The following is a 19,064-nucleotide window of genomic DNA, read 5'->3' on the forward strand; positions in this document are numbered from 1 at the left end:
ATAACGCAGTCCAATTACTGTAGAGTTCAACTGCCAGCCCTCCCCATTCATTTCACAACCTAGCCAGTGCTGACTTTCAGTCCACCCCTGTTATCTCTGCTGCAGTTTCTTTGGGTTTCTCTTTCCCGTTCTGTTATGGGGCAACTAGATCGGTAGACTTCTGGACATAGGAAATTTCTCCTTTCAGGTCCTCTAGTATTTAATCGGGTGGACTCTCACACCCAGGAGGCTTCTCCCATCCCAGGCTGATGGATGTGGCTGCTCCTGTTCCCATGCATGATGTAGTGTGCATTCCAAAGAGCCAGGTACAAGAACACAGAGACATATACCATTAAAGCGGATGGCAAACAGAATCACACAGTCACAGAATGGTGGAGGTTGGAAGGGACCTCTGAAGATCATCTAGTCCAACCCCCCTGCCGAGCAGGATCACCTAGAGCACCTTGCGCAGGATGGCATCCAGGCAGGTTTTGAATATCTCCAGAGAAGGATACTCCACAACCTCTCTGGGCAACCTGTTCCAGTGCTGTCACCCTCACAGTAAAGAAGGGCCCTCTCATATTCAGATGGAAAACAGATTAACACCGGTAGAACAATGTCCTTACCAGCACTCATGTAAACATAAGCACCACTTAGATGATCGTGAACACAAACCAGTAATTTTCTGTCTCCAAAGTTATCAGGACTGGTGTTCAGTGGGGAAATACGCATGCAGCTTCACTCCATAAGCAGAGCAGATTTATATAGCCTTCAAATAATAGCATGGGAATTAAGTCCATGTAATAGCTGTGGCTGGATGTCAAGCTCCTCAGCCACTCATTGAGGCAGGCTTTGGGTCTTTCCTGATCTGAGTCTCCTGGTGCATGAGCTAGTCCACCTTTAAGTTCACAGATGCATTGCGTGCGCGTGCGCACACACACACACACAGATCCCACCAGTAGCTGGGTCTGGGGATACTTGATGTTGCCAGCTGCTGTCCCTGAGACCTCTGGGCCAGTACTACCTGCATTCCCTTGTCCCGTGGCACCCTCCTCCCTCAGCAGGCATGGCTTCAGCCTTTTCGGGTGACACGTTCTTTTCCCCTTTGTGGCCTATGGTCTGCATATTTTGCAGGTGCCAAGTATGGAAATCCTTGCCTTGCACAGGAGATTGAATTGGGATGAGGCATGGTTAGCTGTGAAAATAGGCAGCTTTATTTCTTGAACTAAGTATATTTGAGTAAGTAAAACTAGAGGAGAGTGGGCGGGACAGAGCAGGCCTTTGGCACTGGGGCTGCCTTTGGATCACCAGATACTGCCCCTGAAGAAAATGGTTATAGTACACTGTAGCCTGCACTGGATCATGCTCAGCCTGCTGCTCAAGCATTATTTCCCCTTATAACCTGCAGGAGTTCCTGCAACAAATTAAAGAATTCCAGGAGTTTCTGGCGTGGAAATGGACATGATCTAAATGGGCCTGATGATTGTGATGGTATTGGTCTTGGCCTGTGAACAGTGGTTGAGACAAAGACTGGCTGTGGTGTTGAAGTAGCCTCTTCCGCTGGATGCAGTCCCATCTGTACCAGGATCCATCCGTAAAAGTGCTGAGTGGAGACATATACTCCAGGCCGATGCATTCTACCACAGCCTGTCCCCCAGCTGGTCACACCAACGAGCCAGAAGTAGCCAGCAGTGTTATCTTTGCACACGAGAGGACCACCGCTGTCACCCTGCAGTGGAGGAGAGAAGCCTAAGGTGTTACTAGGTGTCCGCTGTCAGCAGAAGAGCTGGCTCCTCTCTCCCAGCTCCTCCCAGAGCTGTATTCACAGCACAGAAAACCTCTGCTTGGGTTCTGGAGCCTACAGTGGCTTTTCTGGGAGGAGGTCATGGGCATGGAAGGTAGGTCTCTCTCTCTCTCTCTCTCTCATGTCTCCTGTGCAACAGTCCCGGCTGTGGGAAGAAGGGTGTTCCAGGTGTGGGTCTACTGGGCACCAAGAACATTGCATGGGCTCTCTGGGCAGTCTTGGAGATATGGGACAAGGGGAACCTTGGCAAGGACCTGGAGGTGGGAAAGGGGAGGTGAGCTCCAGAAGTGGTGGGGACCCAGAGCTAGAAGGGTGGCTTGCATGTGCTGGTGTTCGTTTGGGCAGGTACGTCAGGGCTACCCACATGGCAGTGTGTTGACTTGTAGCATGCTCCTACCTGGCAGGTGTCAATGCCACCCTGCATATAACCAGCACACAAGTTGTGGGTCTTGATGGCCCCTCTATACCACCGGCTGCTGTTGCAGAGTTTGATGTCAATGAGATGGACCATGGCCTCCTGCAGGACATCGGGAGATCGTCCAGCTGCGAGCAGATAGAGGAACTGGCATCCAGCAACTCATTGCCAGTTCTTTTCCCCCCTGCCTGGGTGAACCCCTTCCCTAAGTCTTGGCTTTGTGTCTTGAGAGGCACTGTGCTTATGTTTCCCATCTGTCTTGCTTTGGGAAATGGGTCTGGCCCACCTCTCTGTAGGTGTACTTCCCCATGGCTTGACCCTGGGTTGTGCCTCTGCCATCAGGTAAGCCCAACCCGTCTCCCCAGCACGCTAAACTTTCACTCTGGACAGCAGTGTTTTTGGGAACTCACATCTTTCCTCTGTGGAACCCCAACCACTGATGTAGCAGGTTGACAGCTCTGACACTCTCAGCGAGGCGTCAGGCACGCAGGCAAGTTGTATATATTGGCTGCACTGGACAGGTTGGTCCAATTCCAGCAGTGCAACGTCGTGCCCTGTTTTGATATTTCTATAGTATTCATGAATCACCAGCCGCTTAATATTGCGCACTTCAACCTCAGGGCCCAGCTGAGTCAACCGGTTGGCACCGATCACCACACGCCACATCATGACATAACTGGAAGGAGACAGAGAAAGGGATCAGAGGGATGCAGAGCCATGTGCTGTAGCAGCCCAGCAGTTCCCTGATCTCTGCTTTATAAAAAGGAAAGCAATGCTATGAGGGTTGTAATGGCCCTTGTATGCTTTGGGCACAAGGAACATTGATGTGGAGGCTGCTAGGAAGCTTGGCATGAGCCAAGCCTTCTCACAAGCAGTCCCTCAGCTGGGTTTTGCAGTGCCCAGGCACCGGCCATATTGCAGGGAAACAGATGGGCCCTTACCTTGCATTATCGAAGCAGTGTGCTGCTGTGAGGACCCACTGTGGGCTGATGAGGGACCCTCCACATACATGCCCAACGCCTGAATACCAGGGATTCTGGATGCTGACGATCCAGGGCCAGGCCCCTGGCTGGGCATTCGTGCCACCCACGACGCGCATCATGCCGTAGTGATCGGCCATGGGCCGGAGCCCACAGGTCCTGTAATCAGAAACTCTTTACTGCCTTGCTCACCTTTCCTGTGCTCTGTTCACGCTGAAGGTGAGCCACCTTCTTTCCCCATGAGGCACCGTGTGGATAGTGGGGCCCCTGGGTTGTCTCTGACCATGCCCATTTCTGCTTTAGCCCTGCAGATGAGTTGTGCCAGCAGCCTGGGTGCCGGTGAGGCATCAAGCTTCCCCCATGGGGTCTTGGAAGCTCTGGTGTGGCTACAGGGGACGTCCTCCAGTGAACTCCATAAGGGTCCCCCCAGGCTCCCTCCCAAAGCCTCAGGCCACTCACCCACAGTTTCCTGATGTGCCTTGCACAGGCCAGCACATGGCCAGCAGCAGGAGGAGGGGCAGCACATTCATCACTCCCTGTGGCAAGAGGCAGCTGCTCATGCCCTGGGCTTGTCACGACCAACACAGCAGCCGATCGTGGTGTGGTGCCCGCGTTGCCCACGGAGCCCTCAGCACCAATGCCGATGTCACAGAGCCCCTGGTTCCGGGTGCTGGGCACGGCTGTGCCAGTGCCACCTGGGTGGCTGCATGGGGGGGTTCCAGGCAGGAAAGGAGGTGGAAGCTGGGCTTGGGCTCCCCTGACAGACACCCCCTGAATGCTCTTCTGGTGTCATGAGCGTGTGCAGGCCACATGGCAGGCACAGCTCATGGCTCCAAGCACTGCCTGCTGACAGCTAGCAGGAGACACCAAAGCGTGATTTTGTAACCTGTGTGGGAAGTTCACTGCCACCCTGCTCTCTGCAGCTGCTTACCAGCAGGTTCTCCCCAAAGACACACACCACAGCACACAGCTACTGTAGACAGTATGCATGTTTGAGCGCTGTGGAACTAGGCTGGATACAGCTGTGGCAGATGAGCAGTGAGTGATGTGTAAGCTGAATAAGCCAAGCATACCAAAGCAGGGTTAACCTTCCTACACAACTCATAGTGGAAATGCACAGCTTACACAGGCTATGTCAGCCATAGCAACATCCTGTAGCAGGACTCACATTGTTGATCTTAATGAGTAATATTGTCATTCTTGGCCTAGTCTGGCAATATCAGTTGCGGAGTCTGTTATATGTGGCTAAACACACGTAGTTCTATTGATATTCCTGCTCTCAGCTCCACATTCTCCATGGCTTTGCTAAATACTGCATCAGCCTCTTATCGGCCTGCTTCCTACTGCTGTATGGGTGTATCTTGTTTGCATGCTGGAATGCTGGGAAGTTATGGGAGAAAGGCTGGAGCCAGCCACTTGGACTGCAATTTTTCCAAGCAGGACTGGGTCCCCAGAAAGAAGAGAACAGTGACTTCACCAGAATCACAGAATTGTAGGGGTTGGAAGGGACCTCAAGAGATCATCGGGTCCAACCCCCCTGCCAAAGCAGGTTCCCTAGAGCAGGTTGCCCGGGCAGGCGTCCAGACGGGCCTTGAATATCTCCAGAGAAGGAGACCCCACAACCTCCCTGGGCAGCCTGTTCCAGTGCTCCGTCACCCTCACCGTGAAGTTCTTTCGCATGTTGGTGCGGAACTTCCTGTGCTCCATTTTGTGGCCGTTGCCCCTTGTCCTGTCCCCACAAACCACTGAAAAGAGGTTGGCCAAATTCCACTGTCTCCCACACTTAAGATATTTGTAAACATTGATAAGATCCCCTCTCAGTCTTCTCTTCTCCAGGCTGAACAGACCCAGGTCTCTCAGCCTTTCCTCACAGGGAAGATGCTCCAGGCCCTGTATCATCTTTGTGGCCCTCCGCTAGACTCTTTCCAGGAGATCCCTGTCTTTTTTATACCGGGGAGCCCAGAACTGGACACAGTACTCCAGGTGAGGCCTGACCGGGGCAGAGTAGAGGGGGAGGATCACCTCCCTTGACCTGTTGGCCATGCTCCTTTTAATGCACGCCAGGATCCCATTGGTCTTCTTGGCCACCAGGGCACACTGCTGGCTCATGGTCAACCTGTCGTCCACCAGGACCCCCAGGTCCTTCTCCACAGAGCTCCTCTCCAGCAGATCATCCCCCAGCCTGTACTGATACATGCAGTAAGAACAGAAGACTTGAAGAACAGCAGCTGTAAAGCTTGTGAGAGGTGGGGGAGTTTCCTACTGCTATCTGTGCTTGTGCAGATGTATGTAAAGGCAACCTGGTTCCTTGGATGTCAGAGAAGCACAAGATTCAGCCTCTGGCTGAAAGTGGAATAGCTGCTCTTAAGACCCTTGATGCTGAGCACCAGAACTGGGCTCCAAACAAACTGGACTCAAAACTGCTGTGTCTGAAAATTAACCTGAAAGTGGTGCCCCAAATCTGCCTATAGTAGACAGAAGGCCTTAGAGAAGATTTGTTTTCTGTGGATACAAGGCCCAGGTACTTGTAATACCATAAGGAATCACAGCTCCTTGGGACCCAGCAGTTGGAAACACCACATGTCTAGGGCCAGCTACTGGGGGGATCACTGTGCACATGCATTTCACTAGTTAACTTGAAGCTGGACTAGCTCATGAACAATAGGAGACTCTTTCTGTCATTTGGATGCAGCCCACCTGACTGCAATCAGCTCCAGCATTCACAGACCTTACAGATGGACCAGGCCTGCCAACTGCCAGCCACATCTCCACCTTCTGGAGTCATGAGGTGTTTGTTGTCATATAGACTTGTTTGAGCTGCATACACTAAGCTGCTTCATAGAACCATAGAATATCCCAAGTTGGAAGGGACCCACAAGAATCATCGAGTCCAACTCCTGGCACCACACAGGTCTACTCAAAAATTCAGGCCATATCACTAAGAGTATATTCCAAACGCTTCTTAAACTCCAACAGGCTTGGTGTCATGACTACGTCCCTGGGGAGCCTGTTCCAGTGTGTGACCAACCTCTCAGTGAAGAACCTTTTCCAGATATCCAGCCTGAACCTCCCCTGTCACAGCTTGACATCATTTCCTTGGGTCCTATCATTGGTCCCTAAAGAGAACAGATCGGTGCCTGCCCCTCCACTCCCCCTCATGAGGAAGCTGTAGATGACAGTGCAATGAGGTTTCCCCTCAGCCTCCTCTTTTACAGGCTGAACAGACCAAGTGACCTCAGCCGCTCCTCATATGTCTTCCCCTCTAGGCCCTTTGCCATCTTTGTAGCCCTTCTCTGGACACTCTCCAACAGTTTCACTTCCTTTTTGTACTGTGGTGCCCAAATCTGCCCACAGTAATCAAGGTGAGGCCACACCAGCGCAGAGTAGAGCAGGACAATCCCTTCCCTCGACTGACTAGCAATGCCATGCTTGATGCACCCCAGGATACGGTTGGCCCTCCTGGCTGCCAGGGCGCACTGCTGGCTCATATTCAGCTTGCTGTCAACCACAGCCCCCAGATCCCTCTCTGCTGGGCTGCTCTCCAGCGTCTCGTCGCCCAGTCTGTACGTATAGGCAGGGTTGCTCCGTCCCAGGTGCAGGACCTGGCACTTGCTCTTGTTAAACTTCATGCGGTTGGTGATTGCCCAGATCTCCAATCTGTCCAGATCTCTCTGCAAGGCCTTTCCACCCCCAACAGAGTCAACAACTCCTCCCAGTTTAGTATCATCAGCAAATTTACTCAAAACACCCTTCTAGTCCTACATCCAAGTCGTTTATGAAAAAAAAAATGAAAAGAACTTGCCCTAAAATGGAACTGTGGGGGACCCCATTGGTGACTGGCCACCAGCCTGATGTAACCCCATTTACCATAACTCTTTGAGCCCTACCCATCAGCCAATTGTTCACCCATCATACGTTTTTATTTAGCAGTATATGCTGGACATTTTGTCCAGTAGGATCCTAAGAGAAACTGTATCGAAAGCTTTACTGAAATCCAAAAAGATTACATCAACTGGCTTCCCTTGATCAACTAGACGGGTGATCTTATCACAAAAGGAAATCAAATTTGTTAAACAGAACCTACCCCTCATGAACCCATGTTGGCTGTGACCTATGACTGCATTGTCCCCCAGGAACGTTTCAGTAACTCCCTAGGAGACTTCCCACCTAGACATATACCTTCTGCTGTATCTGTACAGACCCCTGTCCCGTAAACCGCCAGGACCATCCATCTCATCATTCTCTTACTGTGCCCTTAGCCCTCAGAAAGTGATGATGCTGCAGCTCTCAACTGCTCAGCATACTTCCAACTGAGTTGAGATCTCCACTGGGGCATGCCCTTTGCTCCATCTTAAACATGGTCTAAGAGGAGCTGTGCTGGCTCTGGTGATGATGCTACATCCTGGTCCCTCCCTGATCAAGTCAGAGTTTCTGTCAAGAGACCTCAGCTTGAAGGTCCAACAAATACTTGCACACCCAGCAGGGTTGGTAACCTTCCAACCCTACAGCTCACTATGCCAGCACACTGTCAGAGGTGTCACTGAGCCAAACTTCCAAGGTAGCTCCAAGGCTAAGCTTGATTAGTTGTGGAGGAGGGTCTGGTGCATTTGGGATAGGCACCACAGTGAAGCAACAGAAGGGGATGGAGCAGCAAGAGGCTAGGAGCAGTGGCAGCAGGAGGGCTTGGGAGTACAGTTTGGTACGCAGCAGGGTTGCAGGGCAGGATCCCTGCCCTTCCTGATTTGACTTTCTCCAAACTCCATGTGCTGTTCAAAAAGCATCTTCTGCAGTTTGATGTCCTTCAGGACTTGCCAAATCTCTGGCCCTGCAGCACTCTGCAACAAATCATAGTTCTCGGCAGGGTCTGACTCCAAGTCAAAGAGCAGTGGTGGCACATGATGGGTCAGTGGGGTCAGTCCATGGCAGGCTTGGTCTGGGGTGGTATCACTGTGAAAGGAACCTGCAAAAGAAATGTCCAAGTGTAGCTCAGCTGCTACTCAGCTTTTGACAGCAGAACCAGGCAGGACTTCACAAAGCTGCCCGTGCAGAAGGGAGGCGGGACTAACCTTGTGTGAAGTAATGGGCCTTGTACTTCCCAAGCCTGACAGCAAAGGGGCCATGCAGCGGATCAGGGGATGGTGGGTAGAAGAACATAGTCTGACGGGGACTCTGTGGGAAGCAATAGATGTGATCTTGTCTGTGCAGCCATGAAGCTGGACAAGAGCCCAAGTACAAGACCAGACAGAGTCTCCAGGGAATCACAAAGAAGCCCTGACACTACAGCCAGAACATGGCCAGAAAATGGGGAAGCTAACGAGCAGCAGCATCCTGTTTGCTCCCTGCTCAAAGCTACAGAGGCTCCTGTCCATCCACTGCAGCCACAGGGACTAGGCTTCACAAGACGTTGTGGTTGTTACAGTGTGCCCCAGAGCAGACCAGGGAAGCCCATGGCATGGTCCAGACCAGACATGGCATGGTCCAGACCAGACAAAATCTCCCAGCTCATGGGTCCCCAGCCCCTGACCCCTCAGCTGGCACTGATCATCAAGCGCATAGCTCAGGCCTCATACCCAGCCTTCACGTACCGCACCAGCCAGAACTGGCCTGCAGGACTCACCTTCCCTGATCCAAACAGCACTGGACTGAGGTCATAGCCATCCAGGGTAACGCTGGGAAGAGCCGCTCCAGCCAAGGCAGTCAGTGTTGGCAGGATGTCCAGGGTGCTTGCCAGCTCATGAGTCACCCCTGCCACCCACGACAGCAAGGCACAAAGAAAGGTTCAAATGCCTGATCCCACTCTCATCCCTACCATCCTCACTTCTCTCCTCTGCTTGTCCCAGGGCAACTGAGTTGCCATGACACCCCTGCCTTGGCTGGTATAAGCATACAAAAGGCACAAGCAGTGCTGAGTCTCACCTGGAGTGATATGGCCTGGCCAATACGCTACTGCTGGTTCCCGCATGCCACCTTCATATGTTGTGCCCTTCCCGCATCTCAGAAGGCCAGAGCTTCCTCCACGTGCCATCCGCATGGTAGAAGGGCTGTGAGAGAAAAGAACCACCTACCATCAGTTTCACAGGTCCACACAACCCCTTCACTGCTTGCCAGTGGGACCATGACAAGAAACACCGTGCCAGTGACACTGACATCCTTTCCAGCCTTGTGAGGCAGGAGGCATGGGAGGGGTGAAGAAGCTGTGCAAGACACCTGAGCAGGGCACTAGAGACTGAGGCCACCCACACATGAAAGGAATCTGGGGATATTCAGGCTGCATAGTCCTGGACCTAAGCCAGTGCAGCTTCTGCCTGTGAGAGGTACAGCTGATTGATGGGAGCAAGGAGATCATGCAATAGGTCCTCAGCAGAACAGCGTTCACCCATTGACTCAGTTCAGGTCACTAGGATGTCACCTGGCACTGCCACACCATGTCCCTTGGGCCCCAGTCAATGGGGTCCCATATCATGGTAGTACAGTCTTATCAATGGATGAAGTCCCTCCAGTGAGCCCACTCACCCATTGTCAGAGGTGAAAAACACCAAGGTTGTGTTCAAAAGACCATTCTCTTGCAGTGCCTGCAGCAGCTGTCCCACTGAGCCATCGAACTCTGAAAGTGCATCACCAAATGGCCCACGCTGTGACTGTCCTGCATACTCCTGGCTTGCAAACTGGGGGTAGTGTGTATGCTGGAGAAAAGGCAGAGAGGGTTGCTACATAAACTCCCGGAGTTGCATTTCGTTCCCAGCTCACTCAGAGACAGCGAAAACCCCAGCTAGGACACAGAGATATGTGACAATGCCCAAGACATAACAAGGGGCATGCCCCCAAGTTTCAGAAACACCTCTCAGAAATGGTACAAAGAAGCTGAGTCCCGGGCAGGATGCATAGACTCAGACAGTAGTAAGGTTTCCCAGATGGACTACTGGCCAAGGGAAACAGTCAACGCTCCAGAAAGCGGCCATGCAAGAATATCACCAGAATGGTGCTGCCACAGAACCTGGACATGGGAACACCGACCCCAAGTCAGCCAGGCGTGGGGAGTTCACCCATCCCTCATCCAAGTATTGACTGCTCAGCACAACCCAAGGGCTACAGGAGCTGAGGTGCTTCCCAGCTCTCCAGAGCTGAACAAAGGCTTCCTCCCCCACCCTCAGACCTGGAATAGCCCTCCCCCTCTCCTACATGGGAGGCATAGTAGAGCAGGAAGGGCAGGCCTCTTTGTGCACAGTCAGCAATGAAGTCCCGGGAAAATTTGTTGTAGAGTGGCACCAGATCAGGGAAGGAGACTGGCTGTTGCACGATGCTTTGGTTCCAGAGCAGTGGGACTGGCACAATGTTCTGATCGCAAGTCCCAAAACACTTGGTATCAGGTGGGAAGCAGGTGAGATTCTGACAGGGGCCCTGGAGAGAACAAACAACACTGCCTTTCACCTGTTCTGCAGGACAGTGAATGGAAGGGGACAAAGAGACTCACAGCAACCCACCACCAGGTCCTACAGGAACCCTTTGGGCAACCACTCTCAGAAACCCAGGGGTCTGTGTCCACCCTAGCACCATCCAAGGACCATGCTGCACCAGTATCACTTTCTGCTGACAGCAGTTCAGATATTTCTTTATAGCCCAGAAGCTGACCTTCCATCCTGCAATCCACTAAAGGGTGTATGTCCTCAGGCACAACTGCTACCTATGTTCTGCAGAACTGCTCTACCATATGAAAAACTCAGAGAAGGTCTTTCCCCACCAACGTCCATTTCCCTGGCCTACGGCCACCCACACCCATCTGCCCATGCAGGCACAAACTCAGCCTACACGTCCTCAAACACAAAGTTCACCTTCGAGGCACTCCCCCCACCTGGTCCTGATGCACCCTCATGGGCTGGACCCATCTCTCACCTGGTCATGGGAGTACGGCACTCCCAAGAAGTGGTCAAAGCCCTGGTGGATGGGCAGGAAGGAGCCGTTAATGCCCACACCAAGGTGCCACTTGCCAACCATGGCTGTAGCATAGCCCTTGGCCTTCAGCACCTCTGCAACAGTGACCTCAGACAGCGGCAGGCCTCCCCGGGAGTCTGGGTCAAACACGCCAGGGTAAACCCCAGAGCGCATCTGGAACCGGCCTGTCAGCAGGGCTGCCCTGCGGAAGAGATCAGAGAGGCAAGAGACGGCCATGACAGCCGGCACAGCACAGTACGCGCCCCACACCACTCGGCGGCCCGCACTTCTTCTCCGCAGAGGGTCCCTCACTCCTAGGGACCTCGTACCCCGGCTCCCCGGCCTCACAGCCGCCACCGCCAGCCACCTGCCGCCACAGGGCCGCGCACTCGGCCCCCTCACAGCGCGGCTGCGCCTTCACGCCTCCCGGGGCGCAGCGGCTTCACCGCCTGCCCCTCCGGCACCGCGGGTCGCTGCGGAGCGCCGCCTCGATGCCTCCCCCCGCCCCGCGGCAGCTCCCGTACCGGGACGGGCTGCACACCGGGGCGCTGCTGTAGAAGCTGGTGAACCGCAGCCCCCGAGAAGCCATCCGGTCCAGGTTGGGCGTGGCGGAAGAAGGGTGCCCGTAGCTCCCCAGATCCCCGAAGCCCAGGTCGTCTGCCAGCAGCAGGACGAAGCTGGGCAGGGCGCTGGGCAGGGCGCTGGCCGCCCCGCGCAGGGCCGCCGCCAGGAGCAGGGCCAGCAGCAGGGCCCGCAGCGGGACCCGGCGCCCCGGCCCCATGGCGCTGCCGCCGCCCCGCGCGGGCTGTGCCGGGCGGGCGCTCACCTGACCCGCGCGGCCAGCCACGTGACCCAGCCGCGCCGCAGGGCATGCCGGGGCGGTGGCGGCCGGGGGCGTCCCACAGCCGGCCCGCGGCCGAAGGGAGCGGGCCCGGCCCGGCCCTGGTGCTGCTCGCGGGCTGAGGCCGGGCCGCCGTGAGGCTGCCTGGGGGGGAGGTGAGCACCTCGGAGGGAGGCGGCGAGCGGGGTCCGGGCTGTATGTGCCCTGGCCGGCTGGCCCAGGCCTCTGCTCCCAGGTGCCCGCTGTCTGGAAGGAGAAGTGACCTGGCTTCTCCCCGGGTGCCTGCAGGGCACAAAATCGATAGAGTGAGCTTCATTCAGGGCAGACTAGGCCCTGTGGGAGTCCTGGTGCTTCTCAAGTGAAGTGTGTATATGTACAGCAATGACAGAATTTCATGTTTACGAATAAGAGCTGCTGGCAGCGCTTGGAACACAGAAGCTTGTATCCCTAACGGTCAATGACTTACAATCAGAATAAGGAAGGGACCATGCAAAGAGCAATAGTAATTCTGTGGTGGGAGTTCTGCACCTGAGAAGACTGTTGCTGTGCCTGCTTTTGAAAACGAGAAAATTCAGAAGACAGGCACTGAAAAGGAATTGGGGCCTAATACCCTGAAGAGCACCATCTGTTTAATGTACCCAAAATGAGATTAAAGCAAGACCAGAGATCTTGTACAAACAGATGTACTGGTGGTGGGATGGGGTTAACCACACAGCAGACAGAGGTGAGGACTTTCACCCAAAAACAAAGCAGGTGTAAAACTGGCTAAAGTCCTAGTCTGGATGTTGTTATGTGAATACACCATATTTTGTATTCAGCCTGTGTAATCAATCTATTCTGGATTTTGCCATAATTACTAGTCAGCACTTCCTAAGACCCATCCCACTTTTACAACCACTTTATAATTTGCTTGGGAACTTAGCTTCCCATCACTCCCTATTCTCAACAGTTCAGACTGCTGGTATAGCTCCTGGCCTTCCCACGTGTGTCACCTTGTGCCTCCTGAAGGCCTGGCCCTGGCACAAGTAGGGCGCTCGGGCTGCTGCTTCTGCTGTGTTCACTGCCACAAATTATTCAGGGCCAAGAGGCAGAGCAAGGGGGCTGGTACTGCATCAGGAGGCAAAGCTGCTGTATAATTCATGTAGCCTACTTCATTCATAGGGCATTGCAGTGGTTGCCCTGCAGTGCCTGGCCATGGTGACTGTGGCACAAGGGGATGGCGGGCAGGATGCTGAGGGGAGGAGAACAACTGCAGTTCTGAGCTCTGGAAGGGCACGACATGAGGACAGAGTTTCAGGAACCGGACAAGGAACAGGGAAGGACATGTGGGACTGTGTGCACTGTGCACAGGTGACATAGTTGTACGGAGCCAAGCAAGGCACTGTGTGACTGCCTCAGGCTGCACCAATGCCAGCAAGCAGGGGTAGAACATACAGATGAACAGTGTCCGTGTGGCTGGGCTTAGAAGGGGAGGTCCAAGTGACTGCTGCATTGCTGTGGGAGCCCACTCTGCAAGGACACATGCAGGCACGTTGTGGTTGGGAATGGTAAGGGTAGATTTTACAGGCTGAGTGCATGAGCGTGGATTGTGAGCTTGTGGGGTGCTTGCTAGTTGTATGTTTGAGAGCAGCCCCACATGTGTTGGGAGTGTGCTCTGCATATGCACGTACCACTTTGGATGCAGTGTGTGCATGCATGCGGGTAAGCAGGTGGGTGCACACTGTGCATATGCATATTGGGTGTGCATACACTGTGTGTGTCTGTGTCTAGTCTCTGTTTGTATGTTGTGCTCGTGTGCAAAAGAAGCAATGCCTTTACCAGCACCCACATAGTACAAAAAACACAACCCAGAACTTTTCTGCCTCTCCAGTTATCAGGACTGGTGTTCAGTAGTGAAACATACATGCAGCTTTATTCCCTTGATTCATAGGCAGAGCAGATTCATATATCCTTCAAATAATAGCATGGGAATTAAGTCCATGTAATAGCTGTGGCTGGATGTCAAGCTCCTCAGCCACTCATTGGGGCAGACCTTGGGTCTTTCCTGATCTGGATCTCCTGGTGCATGAGCTAGTCCACCTTTAAGTTCACAGATGCATTGCGTGCACACCCACACAAGGACCCCACCAGTAGCAGGCTCTAGAGACACTTGATGTTGCCAGCTGCTGTCCCTAAGACCTCTGGGCAGTAAATACCTGCATTAAATACCTACAGTAAATACCTGCATTCCCTTGTCCCATTGCTTGCACCCTCCTCCCTGAGCAAGTATGGTTTCAGCTTTCTTCATAGAATCATAGAATCACAGAATGGCTTGGGTTGGAAGGGACCTTAAAGATCATATAGTTCCAACCCCCCTGCCATGGGCAGGGATGCCATCCACTAGATCAGGTTGCTCAGGGCCTCATCTAACCTAGTCTTGAACACCTGCAGGATTGGGGCATCTACTACCTGAAAGGAAATAAGTTGTGGGGAGCTGGGGGTCGGACTCTTCTCTCACTAGTGATAGGACTAGAGGGAATGGCCTCAAGTTGTGCCAGGGGAAGTTTAGGTTGGAAAGTAGGAGACATTTCTTCTCAGAAAGAGTAGTCAGGCATTGAAACAGGTTGCTCAGCGGAGTGGTGGAGTCACTGCCCCTGGGGGGTGTTTAAGGTAAGGTTGGACGTGGTGCTTAGCGACATGGTTCAGTGGGTGACATTGGTAGTAGGGCGATGGTTGGATCAGATGATCTTGGGGGTCTCTTCCAACGTTAATGATTCTATGATTCTGTGCTTCTCCCTGGGCAACCTGTTCCAGTGTCTCACCACCCTTACAGTGAAGAATTTCCTCCTAACCTCTAATCTAAATCTCCCCTCTTTTAGTTTAAAACCATCTCCCTTTGTCCTGTCATTATCTGACTGAAGTTTCTCTCCATCTTTTTTATAAGATCTCTTTAAATACTGAAAAGCCACAGTGAGGTCACCCTGGAGCCTTCTCTTCTTTAGGCTGAACAGCCCCAGCTCTCTCAGCCTATTTTCACAGGAGAGGTGCTCCAGCTCCTTGATCATCTTCGTGGCCCTCCTCTGAACCCACTCTAACAGCCCCAAATCCTTCTTGTGCTGGGGGCACCAGACCTGGATGCAGGACTCCAAGTGGGCCTGACAAGGGCAGAGTAGAGGGGGCCAATCCCCTCCCCCCACCTGCTGGACACTCCTTTTTTGATGGAGCCCAGGATGCAGTTGGCCTGGGCAGCAAGTGTGCACTGCTGGCTCATGTTGAATGCTCCTCAAGTCCTTCTCTGCAGGGCTGCCCTCACTGAGTTCTTCTCCCAGTCTCTACTTGTACTTTTTGGGTGACTCTTTCCGCTTTGTGACCCACGGTCTGCACACAGCCTCATTTTGCAAGTGCCACGTATGGAAATCCTTGCCTTGCACAGGAGATTGAATTGGGATGAGGCATAGTTAGCTGTGAAAATAGGCAGCTTTATTTCTTGAACTAAGTATATTTGAGTAAGTAAAACTAGAGGAGAGTGGGCGGGACAGAGCAGGCCTTTGGCACTGGGGCTGCCTTTGGGTCACCAGATACTGCCCCTGAAGAAAATGGTTATAGTACACTGTAGCCTGCACTGGATCATGCTCAGCCTGCTGCTCAAGCATTATTTCCCCTTAGGGCATACAGGAGCTCCTGCACCCGAGTAAAGAATTCTGTGAGTTTCTGAAGTGGAAAAGGGCAGGCGTTAATCTTGCTTGTTTGTGTTGGTATTGGCCTTGGCCTCTGGAAAGGAGTGGAGGCAGTGAGAAAATGACTCCAATCCCGTGATGTTGGAGAGGTTCGTACTCTTGTGTGCAGTCCCATCTGTACCAGGATCCATTCGTAAAAGTGCTGAGTGGAGGCATATACTCCAGGCCGACGCATTCTACCACAGCCTGTCCCCCAGCTGGTCACACCAACGAGCCAGAAGTAGTCAGCAGTGTTATCTTTGCACACGAGAGGACCACCGCTGTCACCCTGCAGTGGAGGAGAGAAGCCTAAGGTGTTACTAGGTGTCCGCTGTCAGCAGAAGAGCTGGCTCCTCTCTCCCAGCTCCTCCCAGAGCTGTATTCACAGCACAGAAAACCTCTGCTTGGGTTCTGGAGCCTACAGTGGCTTTTCTGGGAGGAGGTCATGGGCATGGAAGGTAGGTCTCTCTCTCTCTCTCTCTCATGTCTCCTGTGCAACAGTCCCGGCTGTGGGAAGAAGGGTGTTCCAGGTGTGGGTCTACTGGGCACCAAGAACATTGCATGGGCTCTCTGGGCAGTCTTGGAGATATGGGACAAGGGGAACCTTGGCAAGGACCTGGAGGTGGGAAAGGAGAGGTGAGCTCCAGAAGTGGTGGGGACCCAGAGCTAGAAGGGTGGCTTGCATGTGCTGGTGTTCGTTTGGGCAGGTACGTCAGGGCTACCCACATGGCAGTGTGTTGACTTGTAGCATGCTCCTACCTGGCAGGTGTCGATGCCACCCTGCATATAACCAGCACACAAGTTGTGGGTCTTGATGGCCCCTCTATACCACCGGCTGCTGTTGCAGAGTTTGATGTCAATGAGATGGACCATGGCCTCCTGCAGGACATCGGGAGATCGTCCAGCTGCGAGCAGATAGAGGAACTGGCATCCAGCAACTCATTGCCAGTTCTTTTCCCCCCTGCCTGGGTGAACCCCTTCCCTAAGTCTTGGCTTTGTGTCTTGAGAGGCACTGTGCTTATGTTTCCCTTCTGTCTTGCTTTGGGAGATGGGTCTGGCCCACCTCTCTGTAGGTGTACTTCCCCATGGCTTGACCCTGGGTTGTGCCTCTGCCATCAGGTAAGCCCAACCCGTCTCCCCAGCACGCTAAACTTTCACTCTGGACAGCAGTGTTTTTGGGAACTCACATCTTTCCTCTGTGGAACCCCAACCACTGATGTAGCAGGTTGACAGCTCTGACACTCTCAGCGAGGCGTCAGGCACGCAGGCAAGTTGTATATATTGGCTGCACTGGACAGGTTGGTCCAATTCCAGCAGTGCAACGTCGTGCCCTGTTTTGATATTTCTATAGTATTCATGAATCACCAGCCGCTTAATATTGCGCACTTCAACCTCAGGGCCCAGCTGAGTCAACCGGTTGGCACCGATCACCACACGCCACATCATGACATAACTGGAAGGAGACAGAGAAAGGGATCAGAGGGATGCAGAGCCATGTGCTGTAGCAGCCCAGCAGTTCCCTGATCTCTGCTTTATAAAAAGGAAAGCAATGCTATGAGGGTTGTAATGGCCCTTGTATGCTTTGGGCACAAGGAACATTGATGTGGAGGCTGCTAGGAAGCTTGGCATGAGCCAAGCCTTCTCACAAGCAGTCCCTCAGCTGGGTTTGCAGTGCCCAGGCACCGGCCATATTGCAGGGAAACAGATGGGCCCTTACCTTGCATTATCGAAGCAGTGTGCTGCTGTGAGGACCCACTGTGGGCTGATGAGGGACCCTCCACATACATGCCCAACGCCTGAATACCAGGGATTCTGGATGCTGACGATCCAGGGCCAGGCCCCTGGCTGGGCATTCGTGCCACCCACGACGCGCATCATGCCGTAGTGATCGGCCATGGGCCGGAGCCCACAGGTCCTGTAATCAGAAACTCTTTACTGCCTTGCTCACCTTTCCTGTGCTCTGTTCACGCTGAAGGTGAGCCACCTTCTTTCCCCATGAGGCACCGTGTGGATAGTGGGGCCCCTGGGTTGTCTCTGACCATGCCCATTTCTGCTTTAGCCCTGCAGATGAGTTGTGCCAGCAGCCTGGGTGCCGGTGAGGCATCAAGCTTCCCCCATGGGGTCTTGGAAGCTCTGGTGTGGCTACAGGGGACGTCCTCCAGTGAACTCCATAAGGGTCCCCCCAGGCTCCCTCCCAAAGCCTCAGGCTACTCACACACAGTTGCTTGATGTGCCTTGCACAGGCCAGCACATGGCCAGCAGCAGGAGGAGGGGCAGCACATTCATCACTCCCTGTGGCAAGAGGCAGCTGCTCATGCCCTGGGCTTGTCACGACCAACACAGCAGCCGATCGTGGTGTGGTGCCCGCGTTGCCCACGGAGCCCTCAGCACCAATGCCGATGTCACAGAGCCCCTGGTTCCGGGTGCTGGGCACGGCTGTGCCAGTGCCACCTGGGTGGCTGCATGGGGGGGTTCCAGGCAGGAAAGGAGGTGGAAGCTGGGCTTGGGCTCCCCTGACAGACACCCCCTGAATGCTCTTCTGGTGTCATGAGCGTGTGCAGGCCACATGGCAGGCACAGCTCATGGCTCCAAGCACTGCCTGCTGACAGCTAGCAGGAGACACCAAAGCGTGATTTTGTAACCTGTGTGGGAAGTTCACTGCCACCCTGCTCTCTGCAGCTGCTTACCAGCAGGTTCTCCCCAAAGACACACACCACAGCACACAGCTACTGTAGACAGTATGCATGTTTGAGCGCTGTGGAACTAGGCTGGATACAGCTGTGGCAGATGAGCAGTGAGTGACATGCAGTTTCAATGAATCCTGGTGATGCATGTCATGTCCATGCATGAGTACACAGATGTGCTGATGTGCCTTTTGGTGGTGTCCACTCCGAGTGTGCACATACCAGGCATGCTTGCACTCTGAATGGGTGCACTCTTTATCTATGTACACACATCGTGTGAGTGCACCTTGTACACATTCATTGTGGCATAGGTGATTTGTGTGTGCAGAATGTGAATATGCATTCTCAGATTAATGTGTGCATGCCATGTGTGCCTGCTTTCCATATTGTACAAGAGATTTGTATGTGCACTCTGTGCACATTACTTGGTGCTGGTGTGCAATGTGTATTGGTGTGTGTGTGCTGACGTGCAGTGTGTTTGTGCGTGTGTGTGTATTGGTGTGCAGAATGTGTGTGTGTTAGTTTGCAGTCATACTCTGTGTGTTGATATGCAGTCAGACTGTGTGTGTACGTGTTGGCATGCTGTCTGCATGTGCATGTGTATGTGTGCAGCTATTGGTGTGCAGCGTGTGATAGCGTGCATAGTGTTTGTTATACACGTGTTGGTGTGCGGTCCACGTGCATGCATGCGTGTTGGGTTGCTGCGTGTGCGTGTTGGTGTGCAGTCTGTGTACCTG

At 53.5% G+C, this 19,064-nt stretch overlaps 3 protein-coding genes across 3 annotated transcripts; all 3 read right to left on the reverse strand.

Moving 5' to 3' along the window:
- Nucleotides 1–1,171: 1,171 nt before the first annotated feature.
- On the reverse strand, nt 1,172–6,846 carry LOC121063774 (acrosin-like). The gene is made up of 5 exons (XM_040544594.1): nt 3,638–6,846; nt 3,140–3,337; nt 2,609–2,874; nt 2,181–2,326; nt 1,172–1,708 (listed from the first exon to the last, which is right to left on the reverse strand). The coding sequence occupies exons 1-5, from the start codon at nt 3,736–3,738 to the stop codon at nt 1,358–1,360; spliced, it is 1,062 nt and encodes a 353-aa protein (XP_040400528.1). The 5' UTR covers nt 3,739–6,846; the 3' UTR covers nt 1,172–1,357.
- On the reverse strand, nt 1,172–18,462 carry LOC121063777 (acrosin-like). The gene is made up of 5 exons (XM_040544605.1): nt 17,361–18,462; nt 16,831–17,096; nt 16,403–16,548; nt 15,584–15,932; nt 1,172–1,368 (listed from the first exon to the last, which is right to left on the reverse strand). Exons 1-5 carry the CDS (start codon nt 17,537–17,539, stop codon nt 1,358–1,360), a joined length of 951 nt encoding a protein of 316 aa, XP_040400539.1. The 5' UTR covers nt 17,540–18,462; the 3' UTR covers nt 1,172–1,357.
- On the reverse strand, nt 6,899–11,966 carry ARSA (arylsulfatase A). The gene is made up of 8 exons (XM_040544579.1): nt 11,632–11,966; nt 11,069–11,309; nt 10,358–10,576; nt 9,692–9,861; nt 9,095–9,219; nt 8,796–8,923; nt 8,245–8,347; nt 6,899–8,138 (listed from the first exon to the last, which is right to left on the reverse strand). The coding sequence occupies exons 1-8, from the start codon at nt 11,886–11,888 to the stop codon at nt 7,837–7,839; spliced, it is 1,545 nt and encodes a 514-aa protein (XP_040400513.1). The 5' UTR covers nt 11,889–11,966; the 3' UTR covers nt 6,899–7,836.
- Nucleotides 18,463–19,064: the final 602 nt, after the last annotated feature.

The sequence above is a fragment of the Cygnus olor genome, chromosome 1 (genome assembly GCF_009769625.2).
Source record: "Cygnus olor isolate bCygOlo1 chromosome 1, bCygOlo1.pri.v2, whole genome shotgun sequence".
NCBI lineage: Eukaryota > Metazoa > Chordata > Aves > Anseriformes > Anatidae > Cygnus > Cygnus olor.